The following is a 19,841-nucleotide window of genomic DNA, read 5'->3' on the forward strand; positions in this document are numbered from 1 at the left end:
GCTTGGCTCTTGCCCATGCTTGGGGGCCTGGCTGGCTGTGCTCTTGTGTTTTGCTAAGAAGTTCAGGCCTGGGTTACCCCCAGCTTGTTGTTTCAGTTGCCTTGGAAAGCTGAGGAGACTGCAGGGATTGCAGTTCCTGATGGAACTGCAATCCCTGGGTTTGGGATGATGGATCTGAGCTGGGTCTGGTGGGAAAGCTTGCCCAGCCTTTAGGAGGCTCAGAGCTGCAAGCTAAAATCAAGCCAGGAGGTAAGCAAGTTCTGTGTGTTGGGGTGGGGGAGGGGAGAAGGGGGATGTACCTGTGCTCCAACAGATCTGGATCTTTCCGCATCCACTGATCTGTGGCCTCATTGTCTTTATAGTACATTCCCAGATGTGCCAATTAAACTGTATTTTATTCCCCAGGAATTCCTGTCTCGGCAGTAGAGGTGTTTGGAAAATAGGTCTTTGCAAAAGGAACTTGTCAGACAAGCCTAATGTTAGGTGACATTGATTCTTGCTGTGCCAAGTTCCCAGGCTTGCCGCCTGTGGGAAAACCCTGCTCTTGTTTTAGGGTGATGGTGTCTGCCTGGGTCACTGTTGGAGGCAAGGGTGCTCAGAGGGCCTGGGGAATGGAGCAGTGTTGCTGTTGGGTCTGCTTTGAATGAACTGAAGATGTTCCTATGAAGAAGCCTCTGCTTGCCTAGTGCCTTCAGAGGGGTTCAGCCTCACTAGCAACGTGCTCCTTTTTATCCCTGTCTGTGACCTGCAGCCAATGAAGCATGAGGTGGGAAGAGTCAGGGATGCAGGAGTCTCTTGCTGATGCTGGTTGACAAAACCATCAAGATCCCCTTGAGTTGTTGAGCTGTGTCCTGGCACAGGGCAGGGAGAGGCAGCACAAGGTTTTTCTGCCTTGTCTGTTGTCGTGGTTTAACCCCAGCCAGACAGCTTGTTCACCCACTACCCACCCCCCCCCCCCTTCTTGCCCTCCCCCTACTCTGGGAGGGATGGAGAGGAGAATCAGAAAGAATGCAACTCCCACGGGTTGAGATAAGAACTGTTTAGTAACGAAGGTATAACACAAATCATTACTGCTACCACCAATAATAGTAATGATAAAGGAAATAACAAGGGAAGGTAATACACCACCTCACCACCAGCTGACCAATAACTCACCCCCCCAGCCCGACCAAGCACCGACTGATACCTCCCCCAACCCTGCAGTCCCCTAACCCTTCCAGGTACCTCCCAGTTACATGCTGGCCATGATGTGCTGTGGTATGGAATATCTCTTTGGTCAGTTTGGGTCAGGTGTCCTGTCTCTGCTTCCTCCTGGCTTCCCTCCTCCCTGGCAGAGCATGAGGCTCAGAAAGTCCTTGGCCAAACCAAAACATCATTGTTACCAGCTCTGTTCAGGCCGAAAGTCAAAACACAGCACTGTACCAGCTACTAAGAAGGAGAAAAATGACTGCTACTGCTGAACCCAGGACATCTGTAGTGTCTGCAAAGCCTTACTCTGGGTGGCTTGCTCCAGATGGTAGATAGCCACTTTAATTTGGGCTGCATTCACTTGCTTGCTGACACAGGCTCCTCCTGAGGTAATTAGCAGATGAAGTTGATGGCATCCATGCTTTGCTGTGTGCAGTCTTGGAGGTCTGATGCCCAGGGAAGACGGAGGAAAAGTCATGTTTTTCTCTATTGCTAGCTGGAGCTGCCCAGGCTGACTCCAATGAGAGATGAGATTTCAAGTCTCTCACTTCCCTCTTGGAGATGCAAGCTTGGTGGGGCATCTCTGTGACTTCATAGCTAGCTCCTCTGGCCCACATGAAAAAGAAGTCATGCAATTTGAATTTCCTTGTTGGTCTGTTTGCAGTGGAGGCTGAAGGCATATTTTGGAGGGGACATGTTCAGCTGCAGAATGGAGCTTGGCTGTACTGTGTAAGAGGCCTCAGTGGCCTGTGTTGTAGTGGGGACTAGCAGTTCTGTAATATCTTTCACATTGTGTTACTTGTAATGAGTCATAAGCAGCTGGAGTGCAAGGAAAGCCTTTTCCCTTTTCAGTCTGTGGGGAGGAATGGATCAACATAAACTTCAGGGCAGAAAACAGTATGGGGCAGAGTGGGGCTGTTAATGTTTATGGAGTTGGTTTAGATCTCACCTCTGCCGCAACCCGAAAACTGGAGCTGTAAAGCTCATCCTTGGATTCCTTGAGACTACAGGGTTAATCCTTTCTTTTGGTGCTGTAAAAGTTTATTTAACCCCATCTCTTGTGCGTTGATGGAGTTCAAACACTTTTTAATGTATGTTGCGCAATTGCTGGTGTCCTGTCCAGGGATTCTTTATGGCTTGGAGCATCACCAGGATTGCAGTGGTCATCAAAGTCTTTGTGATCCTGGCCCTTCAAGTGATGGATGTGGAGGGGACTGTGGGAAAATTCCTGTGTGCTGGCTGCATGCAAGAAAAATGTTTTGTCTCTCACTGCCTATCGGGTCCAGAAATATGAAGCCTCTGTAGCAGTCTGTCAGTGCAGCAAAACACGAGCCTGGTGGAGAGTGGCCTTCTAGTCCCATCTCTTCCTAATGATACCAGTGTTATGACTGTGCTATGGACCTAGATCTGATGTGCTTTCCTCTGGAAGAACTCTGGCCAATGAACATTTCTGTAAAGACAGCAGTCCTTCAAGCCAGCCACAGGAATTCGAAATTAATGATGTGGAGGGAAGGGTTGCTCCAGTTAAAATGGGAAATTGCTCCTTGAAGCATTGTCCTACTTATGAAATCTTTTATCTAGGCTTTCCCTGTTAAAAGCAGTAATACAGAGACTGTGGAAGGCAAGTGGGGAGCACTTGCTGTTGGGTCAGTTGAGAGCTTGAAGTCTAGGGACAGATCTTTCAGAGCTAAGTAATTCAGTAAACCTTCACCTTTTCCTCTGCACACAGATTCAGTTCAACTTCAATCCTTTTTTGCTCCTCCTGAAGACAGAAAGCTGCATGCTAACACAAACAATGTTATTTGTAATCCTCAATATTCTTTGATTGCTGATCTGTCCTTATGAATGATGAATGACTCCTGTGGCGTTCTAGAAGACCTTTGTGTACCATCAGGGGCTCTGCATGGTCTGTTTTCCTTTTTGAAGCAGATGCAAAGGCTTAATGCTCAAAATTAAGTTGACAATGCCTTGAACATAATAAAACCTTGGTTTTCCTGCATAGTTGTTGTCTGCATTACTTTGTCAGAAATGTGCTCAGATGAGGGTAGGAACCCTGGACTTGCCTGAGTCTGAAATGTTTTCTCTGGCCCTTTATTTAATATCCTTAGTGTCATATATGTATGTCACATGGATTTAAGAAGGGCTGGTCTGAGCAAGCTCTTTCAGTCCAGTTGAGTCTAGATCGACACTTCCTTGCTAGTGCTCAACCAGTGAAGCTTCCCTGAGGAATTCTAGTGCATATCTAGCACTGGTTGAGACCCTAAAAGTCCTGGTATGGTTGTACATTTAGCTGCATTATTCAGGTCCAACAGTAACTCCAAGCCCAAAGCAAGTTGGCGGTGCACTGACCATGTGAAATCACATAGCTGGATGATCATTTTATTTTTTAGGCAAGACCTGTTCATAGTCACTACTGTAGTATCAGGGCATCGAAGAAACCCAGTGTGTGTGTGCATGTATGTATATCAGTATTGTTTTAGGATTTTGATATGAAGGCAATTACTGTGATAAAACTGCACTCTTTAGTCCAGAGTCAAGAGAATGGATAAATTATCTGAAGCTTTATTCTTCTATATACACACCTCTTTTTGCCCTGCTTGGAAATGGGTCTGTGCAAAGCTGTGCCTTTCTGTATGCAGGGCAGCACTGTGCCATGGTGTCCCCACCTGCCTCTGAGCCAGCCAAGAAGGCCACAGCATTAATGCAGATCCTGGTAATAAGTCTCAGGGCTAATTAATTATCCAGAGCACAGTATGGAGGACTTTTTAGTCCTGGAGCTTGCTGCCTAGGAGCTGACAAAATGCACCCTTGATGTACAGCTCTGTTTTCTTAGGAAAGAAAACATGGGGTTAAAAAACTGCAAAGCCAGCCCTGCTCTTCTCTGCCTGCACTGCCTCACAAGGGAAGCTGCTGCTTTTAGTGTTTGGAGTGGCCCTTAATTTGATTCAGGTATTGGAACAGTGCTGCCTTGTTAGAGTTTTATAAGCAAGCTTTATAGGCTGTTTTCCTTTCAGAAAATCTTAGTTTTGCTCTGGTTGCGTTCACACCCCTAACGGGACTGGAGCTGGTGGAAGCTTGGGGAAGGTTTGAGGAAAACTTGGCAGTGGAGTCAGACACTCTGTTCCTGGGTCCGTGTTAATTCTTTCTTCCTTGTGCCCAGGATCAGTGTCCAAGAGAGCTCCTTGCAAGCACCCTCTGTGTTAGTGTAACTGGGAGTCTCACACTTCCTCTGTGCCCAGTCCCATATTGTGCTGTGCCTCCAGCTAAAGGCTTGTAGCAGAATATAAATCCACTTATTTAACAGCCTGTGATGCGGCTGTTTCAGGGCTATTTTAAGTGCATGACAGTGGAATACAGAAGGAAATGGCTGTTGTTGCCTTTTTCCTCTCTGCTGTCTTGCTGGATGAGATCGGTGTCTGTGATGGTGTGGGACTGTGTAGCCAGAAGGGCTGGAAAAGGGGAGTGGTGGAAAAAAGTCCCCACTGAAACATTTTGTTGAGGGCTGGTGTGAAGGGTCTTCCAACTCTCTCAGTTGCATCTTGCTGAGAGCAAAAGGCTGGAGCTGCTAAAAGGGATGTATGTGCTGCTTTTGGCCACATGTGGCACTTTGGAAAACAAAGACATGGAAATTGCAATAAACCATGCACCGTTTTTTTTAAATGGGAGGAGTGGAGTATTTCAACCTGGGGAGCCTGGTACTAAATAATAACTCCCAATTTATTCCATCAACCTCATACAGGCGGTCAAAAAGGCAGCGGGTTGCATGTCATCCTCCTGTCAGGAGAGAAACTGGCCAGAGAAGCAGTGAGCATCTGGTTCTCATTGGGCTCTGCCTTTGGATGGTCTTCATTCTTGTTTGTCACATTATGTCTTTCTTCCCTCCCCCCTCCCCCCCCTTCCTCCTTCCTCTCTCCTTTTTTCCCCTTCAGTGAGTTTACAAGCCTTGCTGGAATGCACATATGGTCCTTATCATCCCCAAAGTCCAGTTCCTTTTTCTTTCTTCTTTTTTGCTGGTTAGCAGTTTGTGACATCAGGGGCTGCTAGAAGCATTAGTCACTCTTATTCCAAATAGGAAGGTGCCTGGTTTTTGGAAAGCTATGCAGCAGTATGTATTTCCTGTCAGTTTTTGGCATAAATGGACCCGTTAGTGCTCTGAGCTTGTGCTGACCTTTAGCCAAACATTTTGCCTGGAAATGTTCATTCCCACTCAGTACGGCCACTTTTGAATTGTCAGATTTTGCTGACTTCCCTCTGCCCAGAAGAACGTGACTGTATCCTCTTTCTCCATCCTCCTGCGGAGCTGCTGCAGCTTGCCAATGTAAGCAGCTCCCTTCACCTCCCTGCCAGCCTGCCTTGAAGGTGCAGGAACAGTGGTGGCTCTTGGCTGTGGGAGCGTGGCCTTGCTACATGGCAGTAGCTGCCACTTGCAATTCCAAGCTGCTGGAAACCAGGATATTTGGTGCTGGATGTCAGGGAGATGGGCTTTGTGTACTACCTCACACCTTGTCCATCCTGAGGGAATTGGGATTGGGGCAGGCGTTTTGCGAAGGTGGATTTTCCTCCAGTAGGTATGGGCTATGTGGACTGCAGCTGCGTTGGGGCTGGCTGTGATGCCTGGTCACTGTCCCCAGTGTCATCCTGCAGTTACCTTAGGGGGCCAGCCTTGGAGAGAGGCTACCTAGGTTGCCTGTACCACTGTAAGCATATCCAGCACCACCCAGACTCTGATGGTGTCTCCTCAGGGGAACCACTTGCCCTGTCTCACTGGCAGCCTCCTCTGGCTGGTGATTCCCCAGTTCAGCCTCATCGATCTGTAGAGCAATATTCTCTGCAAGGAAGGGCAGCACAGGACCCACACCTCCCTTCCCTATCTGTAGCTGCCAGGTGCTTTGTTGGCCAAATTGCTTCCAGCTTTCCTCCCATAAAATAACCTTTTTTGTTGTCCCAGTTCACCACGATTAAAAGGAAAAACCAGCACATTTAAGGAGAGCCTTTTTATGTTCCCTGTAACCTCCAGCGTTACTGAACGAGGGAGCCAGATGTGGCAGAACACTGTTGAGGGTGTTTGTACTGGGAGCAGGGAGACCTGGCTCCCTGCTAGTGTTGCAGACACTGCTGGAGGCACTGCTGGGGCAAGCGACTTACTGAATGAAGCACACTATCCAGAAGCTGCGTGCCTCAAAGCAGCTACAGCTGATGCCAGCTTTTATCCAGGAAGAAGGTAGTTCACCGAGGTGCAGCCCTCGGGGACAATAGCTGCAGCAGTGAGTCGCTGGGTAGGCTGGTGGTAGCGTGGGAGGCCTTGGCTGTCTAGCTTGTTTGCCTCTCATGAATCCTCATGGCTTGATTGAACCATTAATCTACAGGATGAGATCCTGCCTTCCAAAGGGGTCTCCTCACCCTGTTGAGAGGGAGAAAAGAAAAAGGACCTCTCAGACTTCAGGAGCTTTTGAAGACATCTGCCTGAGTCTGTAGACAGCATGGAGACAGGAACTCCCCCTCTGCTGCTGCCACTGGTGGCTGTCCTAGCCTAAAACAACAACCCAGTCTTTCCTTTCTTGATTAAATGATTGCTCTGGGCTATCTCCTTGTGGCATGACTGCACTAGCCATGGCAAGGAGGGGAAAGGAATTGTTCTTTCTTGTCATGTCCCCCACCATACTATTACTTTTAAAGTTCTCTGTCCCAGGAATTAAGGGTTTGACCATCACTGAAGTCTGCATAAGGAAGAGATGGGGATTGTGGGTGCTGGGTGCTGTGGGTTTGGCTCTGGCGTAGGCACTGGGAATGCTTTTGTGCTCCAGTTCTCACATTTACACAGGGAGAGGGTACGATAGATCCATCTCTTGCCAACTGCTCTTTGCTTCTGTGCTCACTGCTTTTCTCTGAGCCACCTTTTTGTCTGAGCAGACTAGAATATCTGAGGTCCCTGGCTTTGGATGCAGCATCTGAGATGACTGCAGAAACAGGGGAACATGCCCCTAGTAATAGGACAGAAATGTAGCTGGCCTGAACTGCTGACAATAAAAGCTTTCAGAATTTCTTTAAGGTGCTTCCAAAGTCATGTGGCCTCAAATAACTAAACATTTGCTCCATATTTGTGGTTGAGCTCAATATTTTGCATACCAGGATTTTTCCCCTCTTGAATTTGAGGCTCACTTTTTGTTTTCTTTAACTCTTGGAAGGCCGTGTGAAAGTGACCTCCAGCTGCCAGCAGCAGTGGGCCAGGAAGGGCTGAAGGGGAGTTGTTTGCTGGCAGCCATAAAGCAGATGGGGCTCAGCTGGGAACTTGCTGGGCTTAAGGGAACAGCCATTATCATGGTTAAGTTCTAAGGGAGGAGAGCAGATGGGGGCAATAACTGCAGGTGTTCTTGTGGACCTTCTCTCCTTTGCCCTTTGGGAGGGATGCTCATCAAGCCAGGAGAAGAGTAAATTTGCTTCATCTCTGATGAGCTACCAGACACCTCCTGAAGCGTAAGGATATGGCTCGTGGAGAAGTGACACATTTCTAATCATGGGATCTACCTTTATTTCCACCTCCCTTTCTGCACACAGCAGACAGTGTTGTAATTCTGTGTTGTAGCCGACTCCGGTGAGGAGAGTAAGTTTCCCCTTATTCCTGCAAGCTCTGCCAAGCCACCATGGCTTAGGAGGAATGAGCTGATCCTCTCCTTGCACGTGCCTCATCAGCTAAACTGTTTTATAAAGCTTCATTGAATTCCATCCAGGCAAACCCACTGTTTGCCACAGAGCATCTGTTAAAGCATGGCTTGACCTAAAAAACCTTTGCCACCAGGAGCTGTGCGTGAAGAAAACCAGACCTGAAGCAGGCTTGACGCACCTTCGAGACTGCAAACCCTTTCTTGTCTTTTGCAAAGCTTTCCCCTTCCCCACCTTTAATATTAAGAGCCTTAGGATATAGGGTCCTGGCAGTTAATCTCTCTATAGTGATGGTACGTAGTAGACTCTCTGCCTCTGAAAGCCTGTCTCTGCTTTACATACCCTTCCCTTACCCTGCTAGAGTTAAAACCAGCAGCTGTGATAACAGCATCTGAAAGATTGTTGTTGGCCCAAGAAATATCAACTGTGGGATGCCTCATAGGTCACTCTGAGAAGAAAAGTAAAGGGATCAGCATCTTTCCCAATAAACAAGTGTTCCTTTCTTCGTGTTGCTGTGTAGGTTTTGTAGGGGTTAGCACACAGCTCTGGAGGTTCAGAATCTCTTCCCGCTCACAGGGATGGTATGTGAAGAGGGAAGGAAGATTTGCCCTGTAGTGTGGGGTTCAGTAAAGGAAGCATGGCTGTGTCATAAGGAAGAGTTTAAAAACTCCTTTTGATGCCTTCAGCTCTCTGACATGTGAGAACATCTAGACACCCAAGTCTAGCAGCTGTGTGCTGCAAACTGGCTAATCTCTCCAGAACTCTGGGGAGCTGCGGTTTTCCCCACACTGATCTTGTCTGTCACTCCTGAAGCTGCAAGCAAGGGGAGGTGCTTGGCCAACAGTAGTTCTTGTAAGAAGTCAGTGCTTCCAGATACAGTGGCTTGTCTGTGCATTAATAAGGCATTTCTTAGGGCTGTGTTACTGTGAGTGACAGCTGAGGAGTTGTTTAGGTCCAGGACTGTATTTAGGTGCAGGACTGGGGAAAGACTGGAGTTGTGCTGAACTCAAAGGCATGCTGAGCTCTGCTCATCTTCTGGGGGAAAATGAGGAATACCCTTGGGAAGAGTTAGGATGATGATATCCCTTTTCACCTGGGTGAAGTGCCTGGGCAGCACTACTGCCTTCTGTGGCTGAAGGAATAAATCAGTGCTTGTAGCATCGCTCCCCTAGTTTGTTGGGTGCACACAGGGGCTCTGGGCTCGTATCTGTGGAGCAAGGAGCCCTGGGTCAGCCTTTGACTATGCTTCAGCTGGAGGTGCCCATTTTGCAGTGGGGTGACTCACCTGAGACCAAACCCCAGCCCACTGACTCCTCTCAGGAGCTATTTTCAGTTAGAGCAGTGTGGCCATCTGACTTAGCATCCCATTGTTTTTTAAACACTTCTATTTTGCCAGACTGAAAGTGTGAATCATTTGCCTATTCCGCTAATTATACACTGAGCAATCATGCTTGTTGCTCTCCAGCAGAAGCTTCTGTTACATGAGGATTAAACCTGAGGTCACGAGCTACTCTTGAGTTTGTAGTGGTTTCAGTCATTGCCCCCTCCCTGGGCAGGCCAAGGGCTGAAGACTGGAGCAGTGTTGAGCTGATAAAGCCAGAACTGTCAATTGATAATTTCACAGCTTGTGAAAAGCACTTGACATTGAAAAGTATGGAGATAGCTTTTGTTTTTTCTACTGTTGATGTTTACGACTTGGAGGAAAACAAAAGGGGGGGGAGGAAATGAGAAGGTATGCAGCAAAAATAACTGACACAGATGCAGGAGATGAGGCTGACTCCTGTTCCTGCTGAGTAACTGATGATGAGGCAGTACTTGCTTTCCCAAAATACATCAGAGAGAGAGAGAGAGATGGGTGCTCTGCTGAGAGATGTTCAACACCCACTGCTTTCTGTGAAGCCTGTGAGTCATGGTCACCTACTGCTTTCTGGGATCTGCTCCGAGCTCCCTTCAGTTCATCATAAACCCAACCCACTGGTGTTTTAAAAATACCAATGTTGCAAACATTTAAATTAACCCATTCACATCATGCGTAAATCCCAGGGTGGTCTTCCATTGCACATGGTTTTCCCAGGAAAATCACTGTTGCAGGTAAATGAGGTCATGGTCTCTTTTTATGTTGTGGGTTGTTTTTTTACAGTCTGAGTAAAGGAGGTGACATCTGTCAGTCACATTCAGCTTCAGTGGTAGGGTGCTGGTGAATAGCTGTCCAGTACATGGAGGGGTGGACATGGACAGTCTGGTGTATTGGCATTAAGCCTTCAGACAAGCCTGGTTCAGTTGTTAAAGCTTAGGGATCTACTGCAGGTGTCAAGCTGTGTGTGCCAGTATGGCAAAAAGGAGCCCTTTGTGCCATATGGTGACGTTTTTACTTTACGATGTTGCCTTTCTCAGAGAATTTCATTTTTTTTCTTCAAGTCTGAGTTGTATTTTCATCAGCGCTCAGCCCAGAGGTAACCTACTTCTTGCAGTTGATGGCTGTTTGTGGAGGGAAGTGGAGATGCTCAGCAATTGTGCAGAGCATGAGAAGCCCTCCTCTGCTTTGGATTCTTATTTTAACAACCAAAGAATGTCTTTTTTTCCATGTATGGTTCAGAGCCCACTGATCTTGTGGAAAAGAAGCTGGTGTTTTCAGCATCTTTAAACCAGGCTGAAGCTGCCCACGACTGTAATTTAGGTCAACAGTATGGCCTTGGAGGAGTGACTCTGCTGGAAATGTTTAAGTTTGGAGAAAAGTTAGTATCTTAAGAATAACAGATTTTTGGAGAAAAACGTGTAAAATATCAGCAGAGCTGCTCTAGGTCTACCAAGTTGGTGGTGGTTTTTTGATTGATATTTGTTTTGTCTGTGCTCAGGTATTGACATAACTGCAAATTGCCAGGGAAGAGATAACTGGGCTGCCTTCTTTCTACAAGCTTCTCTGTGAATCACTGTACAGTTGTTATGGAAAAGTCCTAAATATAATCTTGGAGTTGTTTCAGGTCTCCATTCTGCCAGGTCTGTGCTGCCCCATTACCCTCCACAAAATGGTCTTGGGGTGTCATGATGTGGCCATGCTGAAAGGTTGCAGGAAAAGTGCTGGGAGGATAGAGTGAGCATGAGAGAGCTGCTCAACTCCCTTGTCAAACTAAGCCAAGGAGAACCCATATTTCACTGTGGGTTGTCTATTCCAGGTGTCTGCCTAAATAATATTCATGAAACCCTAGGGGTATGTGACACTGAGGCCTTGGAAACGATGTTTGAGTATTGTAAATCAGGATAGAATCATGGTATGTAGAAAAAGTCTGGTGGTGTTTGCATGCCTTGGGACTGGGGATGTTTTAGGCCTTAAGCTCCACAGGGGAGACCTGGATATAAGTAAAAGGAGAGCATGTTTGGGTGGCGAACCTAAGACAGAAAGATCCTGTGTCTCAAACTCCTGCGATGTTACATGGTTCTGACAGCACTAGGCACAGCGTTCTTCCCTGGCAGGGGCACTGCAACCCTGCTAAATGCCTGCCTTCTCGGTCTTACAGAATGATGACCTTAGGAACCTGTCCCTCTCTGGCCACGTGGGCTTCGACAGCCTCCCTGATCAGCTGGTCAACAAGTCAACGTCACAGGGCTTCTGCTTCAATATCCTCTGTGTGGGTAAGTCATCCTGTGCCACTGGGCCATCAGCTCACACAAAGGGGTGCACAGGTATCCACAGATGAACACATTCTTCCTCCTGTGAGGGGTAAGGTCTGAGCCAGTGGGACCATAGTGGCAGAGAAGTGACAGTTTCTTCCCAGATTTGCTCCAGGGTCAAATCTAGTATCCCTCTCTTCCTTTTCTCTATCCTGTCCCCCAAGGCAAAACATGGAAGTTTCTGGCTGTTAAAATCTACCTTTGGAGTCATCCTGTAGTACTGCGTTCCTCAAGGGCAGCCCATAAGGAAATGGAGATAACTTGGGAACTCAGTGTACTTTTAAAAGAATGTGAACTTAAATCTGTCTTTCTCCAGGTTGGGTGTTTCTCAATAAATTGCTTTCCTTCCCTTCCAGGCTTTACCTGCCCATCTTGTTATATTCTTAGTTTCTCCATTTGGAAACAATGCCATATTTAGCCTCCAAATGATGTACTTGAGAACAAAACCTGTCACCTCTTCTCTGCTGTATTTAATATGGATGCTGCAAGTTGGTTTTATAGCTTGAGTTACTGCATTACTTTTCAGAAGGTGAAATATGGGGATGCAGCTTCTTCTCTTGGCTCTAGAGATACCTGCTCTCTTGGTATGCTCTTTGGATACTACACAACTGGAAATCCATTGCTCAGCCCTAGGGAGCTGTGTGCCAAACCACCTTGGAGCCTTGCTGGACCTCTACAAGACACCCCCCAGAACATGGTTCAGTAAGCTGACAAAAACGGTGGTGTTTACTCTTAGTTTGGCAGAGCAGCCTACAAACATCATTTTTCCCATTCACTATTCATGTAAAGCTTGCAAGGGAGTATTGTCCCTTCTAATTAGTTACACTAATTAGCTGAAAAAAAGAACCCAACTCTGTTATTTTTCTACACTGAGTTGAGAATTTTTGTCTGCAGCACAGGATGAGCCATCTGAAAGGAAACCTGGCAACAAACTAGACTCCTCTCTCTAGCTTTGCATGTCTAAGAACGAGATAAGAGAATAGTTGTACTTCTGCACACTCAAGCCACCAACCCCCATGTGATTCTCCTAGCAGCATGAAACCATTTCAAATTCAGCAGGGAACAGCCTGATTAGCAGGCAGCTCTTTGATCAAAATGGCATCAATTAATTGCCTTTTTCTCTTGCAGTAAATATTCCTCTCTTAACATGTCAGTTAATTTAGTCCAGCTCAATTTTTTTTCTTGTAGAATGTGCTGATCAACCATTTTTCACCCCAAATTAAAATTTCACACAAATTGCTGCAGTTGTCCAAGGAATAGAAATATCCCCCTTTAATAAAACCCCAAACCTTTGAAATTGTGCTTTGAGAAAGGACCCAATTAACTTTGGCATTGTAATTGAGACTTCTAATTGTGGTGTGCATGGATAAAACACTGCAAAGCCCATCTAGCGCAGCACTGCGTTCCCATCAGGAGCTCACTAAAACAGGGAGATTCAGAGATGAGCAGTCTGTGCCATCAGTTTATGACTGATCCTTTACTGGGGTTGTGCTCTAGGTGGACTTAAATTCTGAGCTATAATGTCAAATGAACTGTTGAATATCACAGGATAACAGGCTGTTGCTGACTAGTGTTTGTTTTTGTGCACACAAATATTACATGGTTTTATAACGCCTTTTAAGTGGGGTTTTAACATATTTTAAGAGAGAGATTCATTCTAGGAGAGCTGAACACAGCCCAGGGATGCTTATGGACAATCCCAGATGCAGACTCTCCCTCCTGATATTTTACATTGCTTTTCTTCACGCCTACTAAGACTGGTGGGGGGGGGTTGGTCATGATAAAAAGTAGGGATGCCCGACCTCCAAATGCCAAGAGCTGCCCACTGTAGTCCAGGAGGTTTGTTCCATGTCCCAGCATCTCTTTAGTTGGAGCAAGTCCCTGCTCACAGCATGAGCAGCAGTAGCAGTTTGAGAGTGTAATTGCTAAGCAAACACGACTTTAAAATGGGATTTAGACTAATGCTGTCATCGTTGTTACTAATTGCACTGGGGATTAGTGAACCTGTAATAGTTTTAAAAGCTGGTATTTAGAGCAGGGCTATTTTATATTTAAAAAAACTTTTTATGTATATTTCTGTCCTATGTTTTCATTGACCAAGTTATGCTGTAGGTTCTTTTGGATGCTCTTGAAAAAGGAAGGGAAACTGAGGGATTAAAAAAAGGCATAAAAACATGCAGAAAATCAAATACCTCCTTGGGAATCAAACTTGGAGTTGAGACAATCTACAACTTGCTTCTGTAAAGAAAGTTGTATCAGAACTAGAACTTTACCTGTTCTATTAAGGAGAGAATTCAGCATTTCTCCAGTAAGAATGGCTTCTTGCTGTCCTGAATGCAGTTGTCACTTGCAAGCTGGGAAGCTTGGGGCTCTTTCTCCATTAAGCAGGATGGAACCTGCATCAACTGTCGTTGTTCTGTATTTTTACTTATTTTTTTCTTCCTTTTAATTTAGTATCTTTTCTTCGGGGAGCCCCATAAGCTTTAGGCCATCCTCTCCGATTTCTCCATATCCCATGGGAAATATTAACTAATAACAGAAATGACTCTCCCTCTCTGTGTGTGCAGTAAGTCCGCAAATTTCTCTTGCCATTCCCAGCCCAGCAGCCTAGCTGTTCACCTGTGGGAGAGGGCTTCTAGCTCTGAAGGCATTTGGTTTATCTTGGTGTCTGTCAGGGCAAAATGCTTTTGCATTAACAGGCCCTTACTTCAGATTCATGTCCACAGCGTGTGGTGCTTTGCTCATGTACGTCTGCAAGGTGCACTGCAGAGACCTGGATGCTGTGACCTGAGGAGGAGACTAGACAGAGCCCAGAAGCAGAAGTCAGAGCTGCTGTCACCTCCCAATGCCCACAAAGTCTCTGATTACATCCTTGGGCATTGGTAAAGATGGGGACTGTCTCAAAAGACCTGTTCCTGAAGGGATAATTTTGCTTAGCCGTGTGCACATAGAGCAGTTCCATTGCTGCCCATGTGGAGTAACTCCTCAGACTGGTTCATGTGCCTGAGAATGAAATGAGGAAAAGCAATCAGATCATACTAACGTTGCCTTTGTCTGCTCAGGCGAAACTGGCATTGGTAAGTCAACGTTGATGGACACTCTGTTCAATACCAAGTTTGAAAGTGAACCTGCGACGCACAACGAGCCTGGTGTGAGGTTGAAAGCCAGGAGTTATGAGCTCCAGGAGAGTAATGTCCGTCTGAAGCTGACTATTGTCGACACAGTTGGATTTGGTGATCAGATTAACAAAGATGACAGGTAAGTTCATTTGTGTCAGGTGAAGTAATCCTTGCACTGATGTGGCCTGAGATCAGAAGGGCCTGATCCTATGTGGGGAGTGGGTCTCTCACTGTTCTTGGGGGTGTTTCCTGATCCAGGTGTGGCAGCTGGCATCATTCACCACATGAGACAGGTAGAAGTAAGGAGAAACTGAAGTGAAGAACAAACAGATCAACTATACTGAACTGAAACTGTCTACCTTCCTGGACTCTGTGCAGCCTAGTTGCAGTCTCTGTTTGCATTGAAACATATAAATATTTGAAAGCATGAGTTCAAATTGCAATTTCATCTTTTAGGGAGACAACTCAGATCAGAGTTCCTGTTCACACCATCCTGGGATGCTCAAGTCTAAGTGGGTTTTACTTTTAGCTAAGACCCGATTTGTCACATTGCATGCATGAATTAGATACTCTGGGCAGCCTACGCAGTCCCTTGAGTCCATCCATATGGACTTTTGCTGTAGTGTTAAAAGTTGTCATTCTGTGATTATGGCTAATTCACTAATTAATGCATTTTTTGTATCTTGGAGCCATACATACCCTTCTTGGACTAATCCCAGCTCCATCTGGAGGGTTGTTTGTGATCCTCTTCTCTGCACCTTGACAAGTGAGGGGCACACTGGCTGGCAGCACATGTGCTAACCAAGCGCTACTGGGGCACTGTAGATAAGACAGCATCAGCTCTTTGAAAATACCAGCTTAACATCACAGTTTCCCCTGGGATCCCCATTAGCATGGAGATCAGCAGGTTCTGCTTCCTGTTCCATAAGGAAAATTTAAAATATTTTTTTCTGTAATGCTTGCTTGCTGCTTGACCTGACACCAAAATGCAGCTCTTGTCCCTGCTTTGCTGCTCCTGCTCCTATCTAATGCTGCAGAGCTGAACAGTGAGGGGCGAGTGCTACATGCCAGACACTGCCATATGCTCCCGGGTGAGAACAAAAGCTGCTCAGAGGAGCAGGTGCTCTGAGCAGGGATGCTCGGCAGCGTCTTAACTGCCAGGTCATTTTGCATTTGCCTTATTCAGCACAGAGCCAGCAGTATTGGTGGCAAAGCCCATCTGACTTCCCCTCTTGGCAGCTGGAGAGAGGGGCAGCCACAGCAGTCTGTAGGCAGAGCTTCTGTCATCCTGATGTGCCCTGTCGGTGGGATTTATTCTGTGCTTCTGATTTGAGTCCTCCCAGTCCTCCTTGCTCTGCTTTTCCACAGTGGTTTTATCTAATACAGTCTCTCAGTGTAAGGCCTTACTGCTTTCTTTGCAACATGCCTGTGTCTGAGGCTTTTGGGGTCTCATCATCAGAGACAGAATTTCCACAAGCAAGGAAACCAGAGCAGCAGTGATACTGCAAACCCACCTAGTGATATTCATGGTACCTTCTGTGTCCACAGATTAACAAGCACTGCTCAGTACTCTCTTACTGGTCTCTGATGTTGGCAGCACTCACACAGCACTGGCTGTCTTCTGCTATAGCTTTCACTTATTTGCTTCAGCAAGGGTTTAGAGCAGTTGCTCCACAGCTGCACTGGCTTCTGGAGCAGAGGGGCCGGACCAGAGCTTTACTGGCTGCCTGTTAAGAGTTAGAGGGTGTTTCTGAAGAACCTGAAAACTGCTGACGGTCTAGTTCCTTCTCACAGCTGTTTTTGAGGGATGGAATTAACACTGCTGTAAATCCAGTGCTCAAGACAGTGGTGCTGGTGTTCCAGTGCCCTCCTTTTGAGAGTTTCCTTCGGCTGGAGGTCATGAGGCTGCTCTTGGTCTAGGGAGAAACAGACCGGAATGCTTCCTTTCCAAAGCACAGCCATATAGAGCAGGGCATGTTGCACCAACTTGTGGGGTTTTTTTTCCCTCCAGTAAAACGATCCCCTCAAGTACATAAACACTGCAGTTGTTTGCTGAGCTTTGCACCTCCACCGGTTGCAGCCCTGCCCATTGCGCACCCTCACCTCACCAGACCGGTGCAGGCCCTTTCGACACCCCGAGCTCTGCTCCGCAGCCTCCCCTCTCACCGGCTATCTCTGGTGCCTGCGCTGCCACCGCCGGGGCAGCCAGAGCACGCCCGGGCGCTGAGGGCCGCCCGCTCCCTCCGTCCAACCGCCGCGCCACACGCAGGCCCCGCGCTCCCTGAGGAAGGTTTTACCCGCTCAGGGCGGAGCCGTCCCTGCTGGCGCCGCCCCCTGCGAGTCCCTGCGCGCCTCAGCTGAGGCAGGGCGTGGCCAGGGCCCGGGGCTCCCTCGGCGGCTCTCCCCGCTCAGAACTGGGGCTCCCGGACGCGGGGTTTCCCCTCGCTCCGGGGTTGAAGGCTCCTCTATGGAGCTGCCCACCTCGGGAGGTCTGCCCTTTTTTAAGATCACGAGCAAGGTTTTGGACAAGGTCGGTTAGGTGGCAGTTTCGTGTTTGAATGTTCCTGTGTTAGCTGATTCTCAGTGACATGGGCAGAGCAGCAGCTCAGACCTTAGTTGGAGAGACTGCAAAACACATTGGTTTTCGGGGTCACAGCCTTGTGAGTCCATGCACGTGAAGTCCAGGGTCTCTGCCACTTTATCTTGCTAATGCATCCATAAAATGCTTCCTGTGCACTGAGTGGGAGCACACGCTTGCTAAGGAGGGATTGCAGGTTGAGTGGGGAGTGTTGTAAGAACAGCACTTGTCCTATAATGTACCAAGCACCCATGAAGCTTCCGTGATGAAGTGTCCGTCAGTGACTTGTGTCACCCTACCCGTGAATGCCCTGGTTTTCTCTGTGCCATGTTCTCTCTCTTCAGCTACAAGCCTATAGTAGAATATATTGATGCACAGTTTGAAGCCTACTTGCAAGAAGAGCTGAAGATCAAGCGATCCCTGTTCAATTACCATGACACCAGAATTCATGCCTGCCTGTATTTCATTGCACCAACTGGACACTCACTGAAGTCCCTAGACTTGGTCACCATGAAGAAGCTCGACAGTAAGGTATTTGTTGCCTGTGTTATGACCTTTGTGTGGCCCTGCTAACTCTTCTGTGGTCTTGCCACAGGCTTAGTTAAACCTGTTTAGAAGAGTGCTGTCTGTTTTTAGCAGTGGGGAACTGCAGAGGTGCTGTATGAAAACTTTATCTTGGGCTAGCTGCTAAAATGAGTCATTACTCACTGATCTGTATGCTGCAGAGATTTATTAAGTTTCTTCCACTCCCATCTTGGGTTGGGAAACATGGCCGCTTGCTCCCCAGCTCACAACTGGAAGCTCAGTTGGCTGTTGAAAAAGAAAGAAAAGTGTGTTTTCCTCCCTAAATGCATAACTAAAAATGAGAGGTTCAAGTTGAACTCTGCTAGTTCTAGCACTCAAAGGTGTGGTCATCATCTGTGTTTCACTTTGTCCAACAAATCAATTAGGCTCTTGTACAAAACTTGATAAGTGCATATGAGATAAGTACGTCTAAACCACTTGAGCTCATCTTACTAATCAATGAAAACCAAATCAAAATGCTGTGTCTAGGTGTTCTGACTGCATCCAGCTAGACACGAACAGGGGTTTGGTATTTCATGGCAAATGTTGTGTTGTTCTAACCATAATGTGATAAACAGGAAGAATCTGAATAAATATGTTACTTGGCATGTGTTTTTTCAGTTACCCTTAATGACTAGCAAGAATGAGAACCAAGCTTGATTTTAACCATGGGGTTGTATTTAAAGAAAAGAAATGTAATCTCTTTTCATAAAGTGGCCTATCAGCTGGGTTTAGTGCAGTGATGGAGAAGGATCCCTGCCCTATTCAACTTAAAACACGGTTATGGAGATTTACCCAAAGCAAGCTAATTGGCATTCATGTTTTATCTTTGGCAAAGGGGGCTTTAATAACTCCAGGCCGCCCTCAAAACAGAACTAAGTGATGAAGCATATGAGGGTTTTCAGGTACTGTAGTTAAAATCCCTTTGTAAAGGTCAATATAAGCATCTTCCTCACTACCATTTCAGTCTGTTGTTGCAAGGAAAAGCAAACCCTGCAAGATCTAGAGCAGAAATAGACCATTTTGAGGGAGCGGGAAGGGAAAGCAAGCAGGATTTTTTGTCGTAATGCTTTTTTGCCTTCTCCATGCAAAGCAGAACCTTGTGTGGTGCTCGCTGTGCATCGAGCCATTCAGCTACACTGAGGGTACCATGCTATCTCCTCTTGGCTCCTAGAGGCATCCTGCTGCCAGTGTTGCCAACAGCCTGCCTAGGGAAGAGTCAGGACTTTACCTTCCATTTCTGTATTAATCCCATCATGACATTCCTTTGGATGATTGTCTTAGAGCTGTGCAGGGAGAAATGAACCCTCCTCCCACCGTACAGCTGTGTCTGGGAGCATGTGAGGGTGTGCAGGTGGAGGAAGAGTGCCTGTATTCCTGCCATCACCCACTCTGTATGCTGTATGGTTGGATGTGGGCCATCTGCTTCCATCTCCAGAAGGGGAACAGCAGCACTGCTGCCCACCTGGGTGTCCCTGATACACAAACACCCACGAGAGGCTGCCGTCTGAGTGTGTCTCTTGCAGTAATACATCCTGCTGTGGTGTGGAAGAGAAGTGCCAAGATGGCAATTTTCTTTGTTATTTTTTTTTTTTTTCTTTTTGGAACAGCTTGTAATAATCTGTGCCAGCATTTCCTGTCCAGCCAATTTGGAGGAGGAGGGGAATGCAACAGGACAGGAAATAGCATATTGCCAGATTACATTTGACTTCTTTTTAAGGCCATCATCACAGCTGCCTGAAAAATCCTGTCTAAGGCAGTGGTGCTGTCAGTAGTAGCCCCAGGGAAGATCTTCTGGGGGAACAGTGACTGGTGGCCCTCAGAGGACTGCATTCCTGGTGATGCAGTGTGTGCAGGCCTGTATGTGAAAGTACTATCATTGTCTTGCAGGTGAACATCATCCCCATCATTGCCAAGGCAGACACCATTGCAAAAAATGAGTTGCACAAGTTCAAGAGTAAAATCATGAGCGAGCTGGTCAGTAACGGTGTCCAGATCTACCAGTTCCCAACGGATGAAGAGACAGTGGCTGAGATAAATGCAACGATGAGTGTATGTTTCTT

General features: G+C 46.9%; 1 protein-coding gene across 5 annotated transcripts in view; it reads left to right on the forward strand.

Annotated features, from left to right (window-relative positions):
- The window catches only part of SEPTIN11 (septin 11), a 63,044-nt gene that overhangs the window by 24,835 nt on the left and 18,368 nt on the right, over positions 1–19,841 (forward strand). For all 5 annotated transcript variants that reach the window (XM_061354703.1, XM_061354701.1, XM_061354699.1 and 2 more), the window contains exons 2-5: positions 11,364–11,478; positions 14,580–14,775; positions 17,559–17,745; positions 19,669–19,830. In XM_061354703.1, coding sequence (XP_061210687.1) covers positions 14,609–14,775; positions 17,559–17,745; positions 19,669–19,830 — 516 coding nt within the window. In that variant the 5' untranslated portion in view covers positions 11,364–11,478; positions 14,580–14,608. The remainder of the gene's footprint in view (positions 1–11,363; positions 11,479–14,579; positions 14,776–17,558; positions 17,746–19,668; positions 19,831–19,841) is intronic.

Source organism: Neopsephotus bourkii, unplaced genomic scaffold (genome assembly GCF_033783945.1).
Source record: "Neopsephotus bourkii isolate Nb327-2 ecotype Australia unplaced genomic scaffold, CSIRO-AGI_Nbou_v1 NB_741, whole genome shotgun sequence".
Lineage (NCBI taxonomy): Eukaryota > Metazoa > Chordata > Aves > Psittaciformes > Psittacidae > Neopsephotus > Neopsephotus bourkii.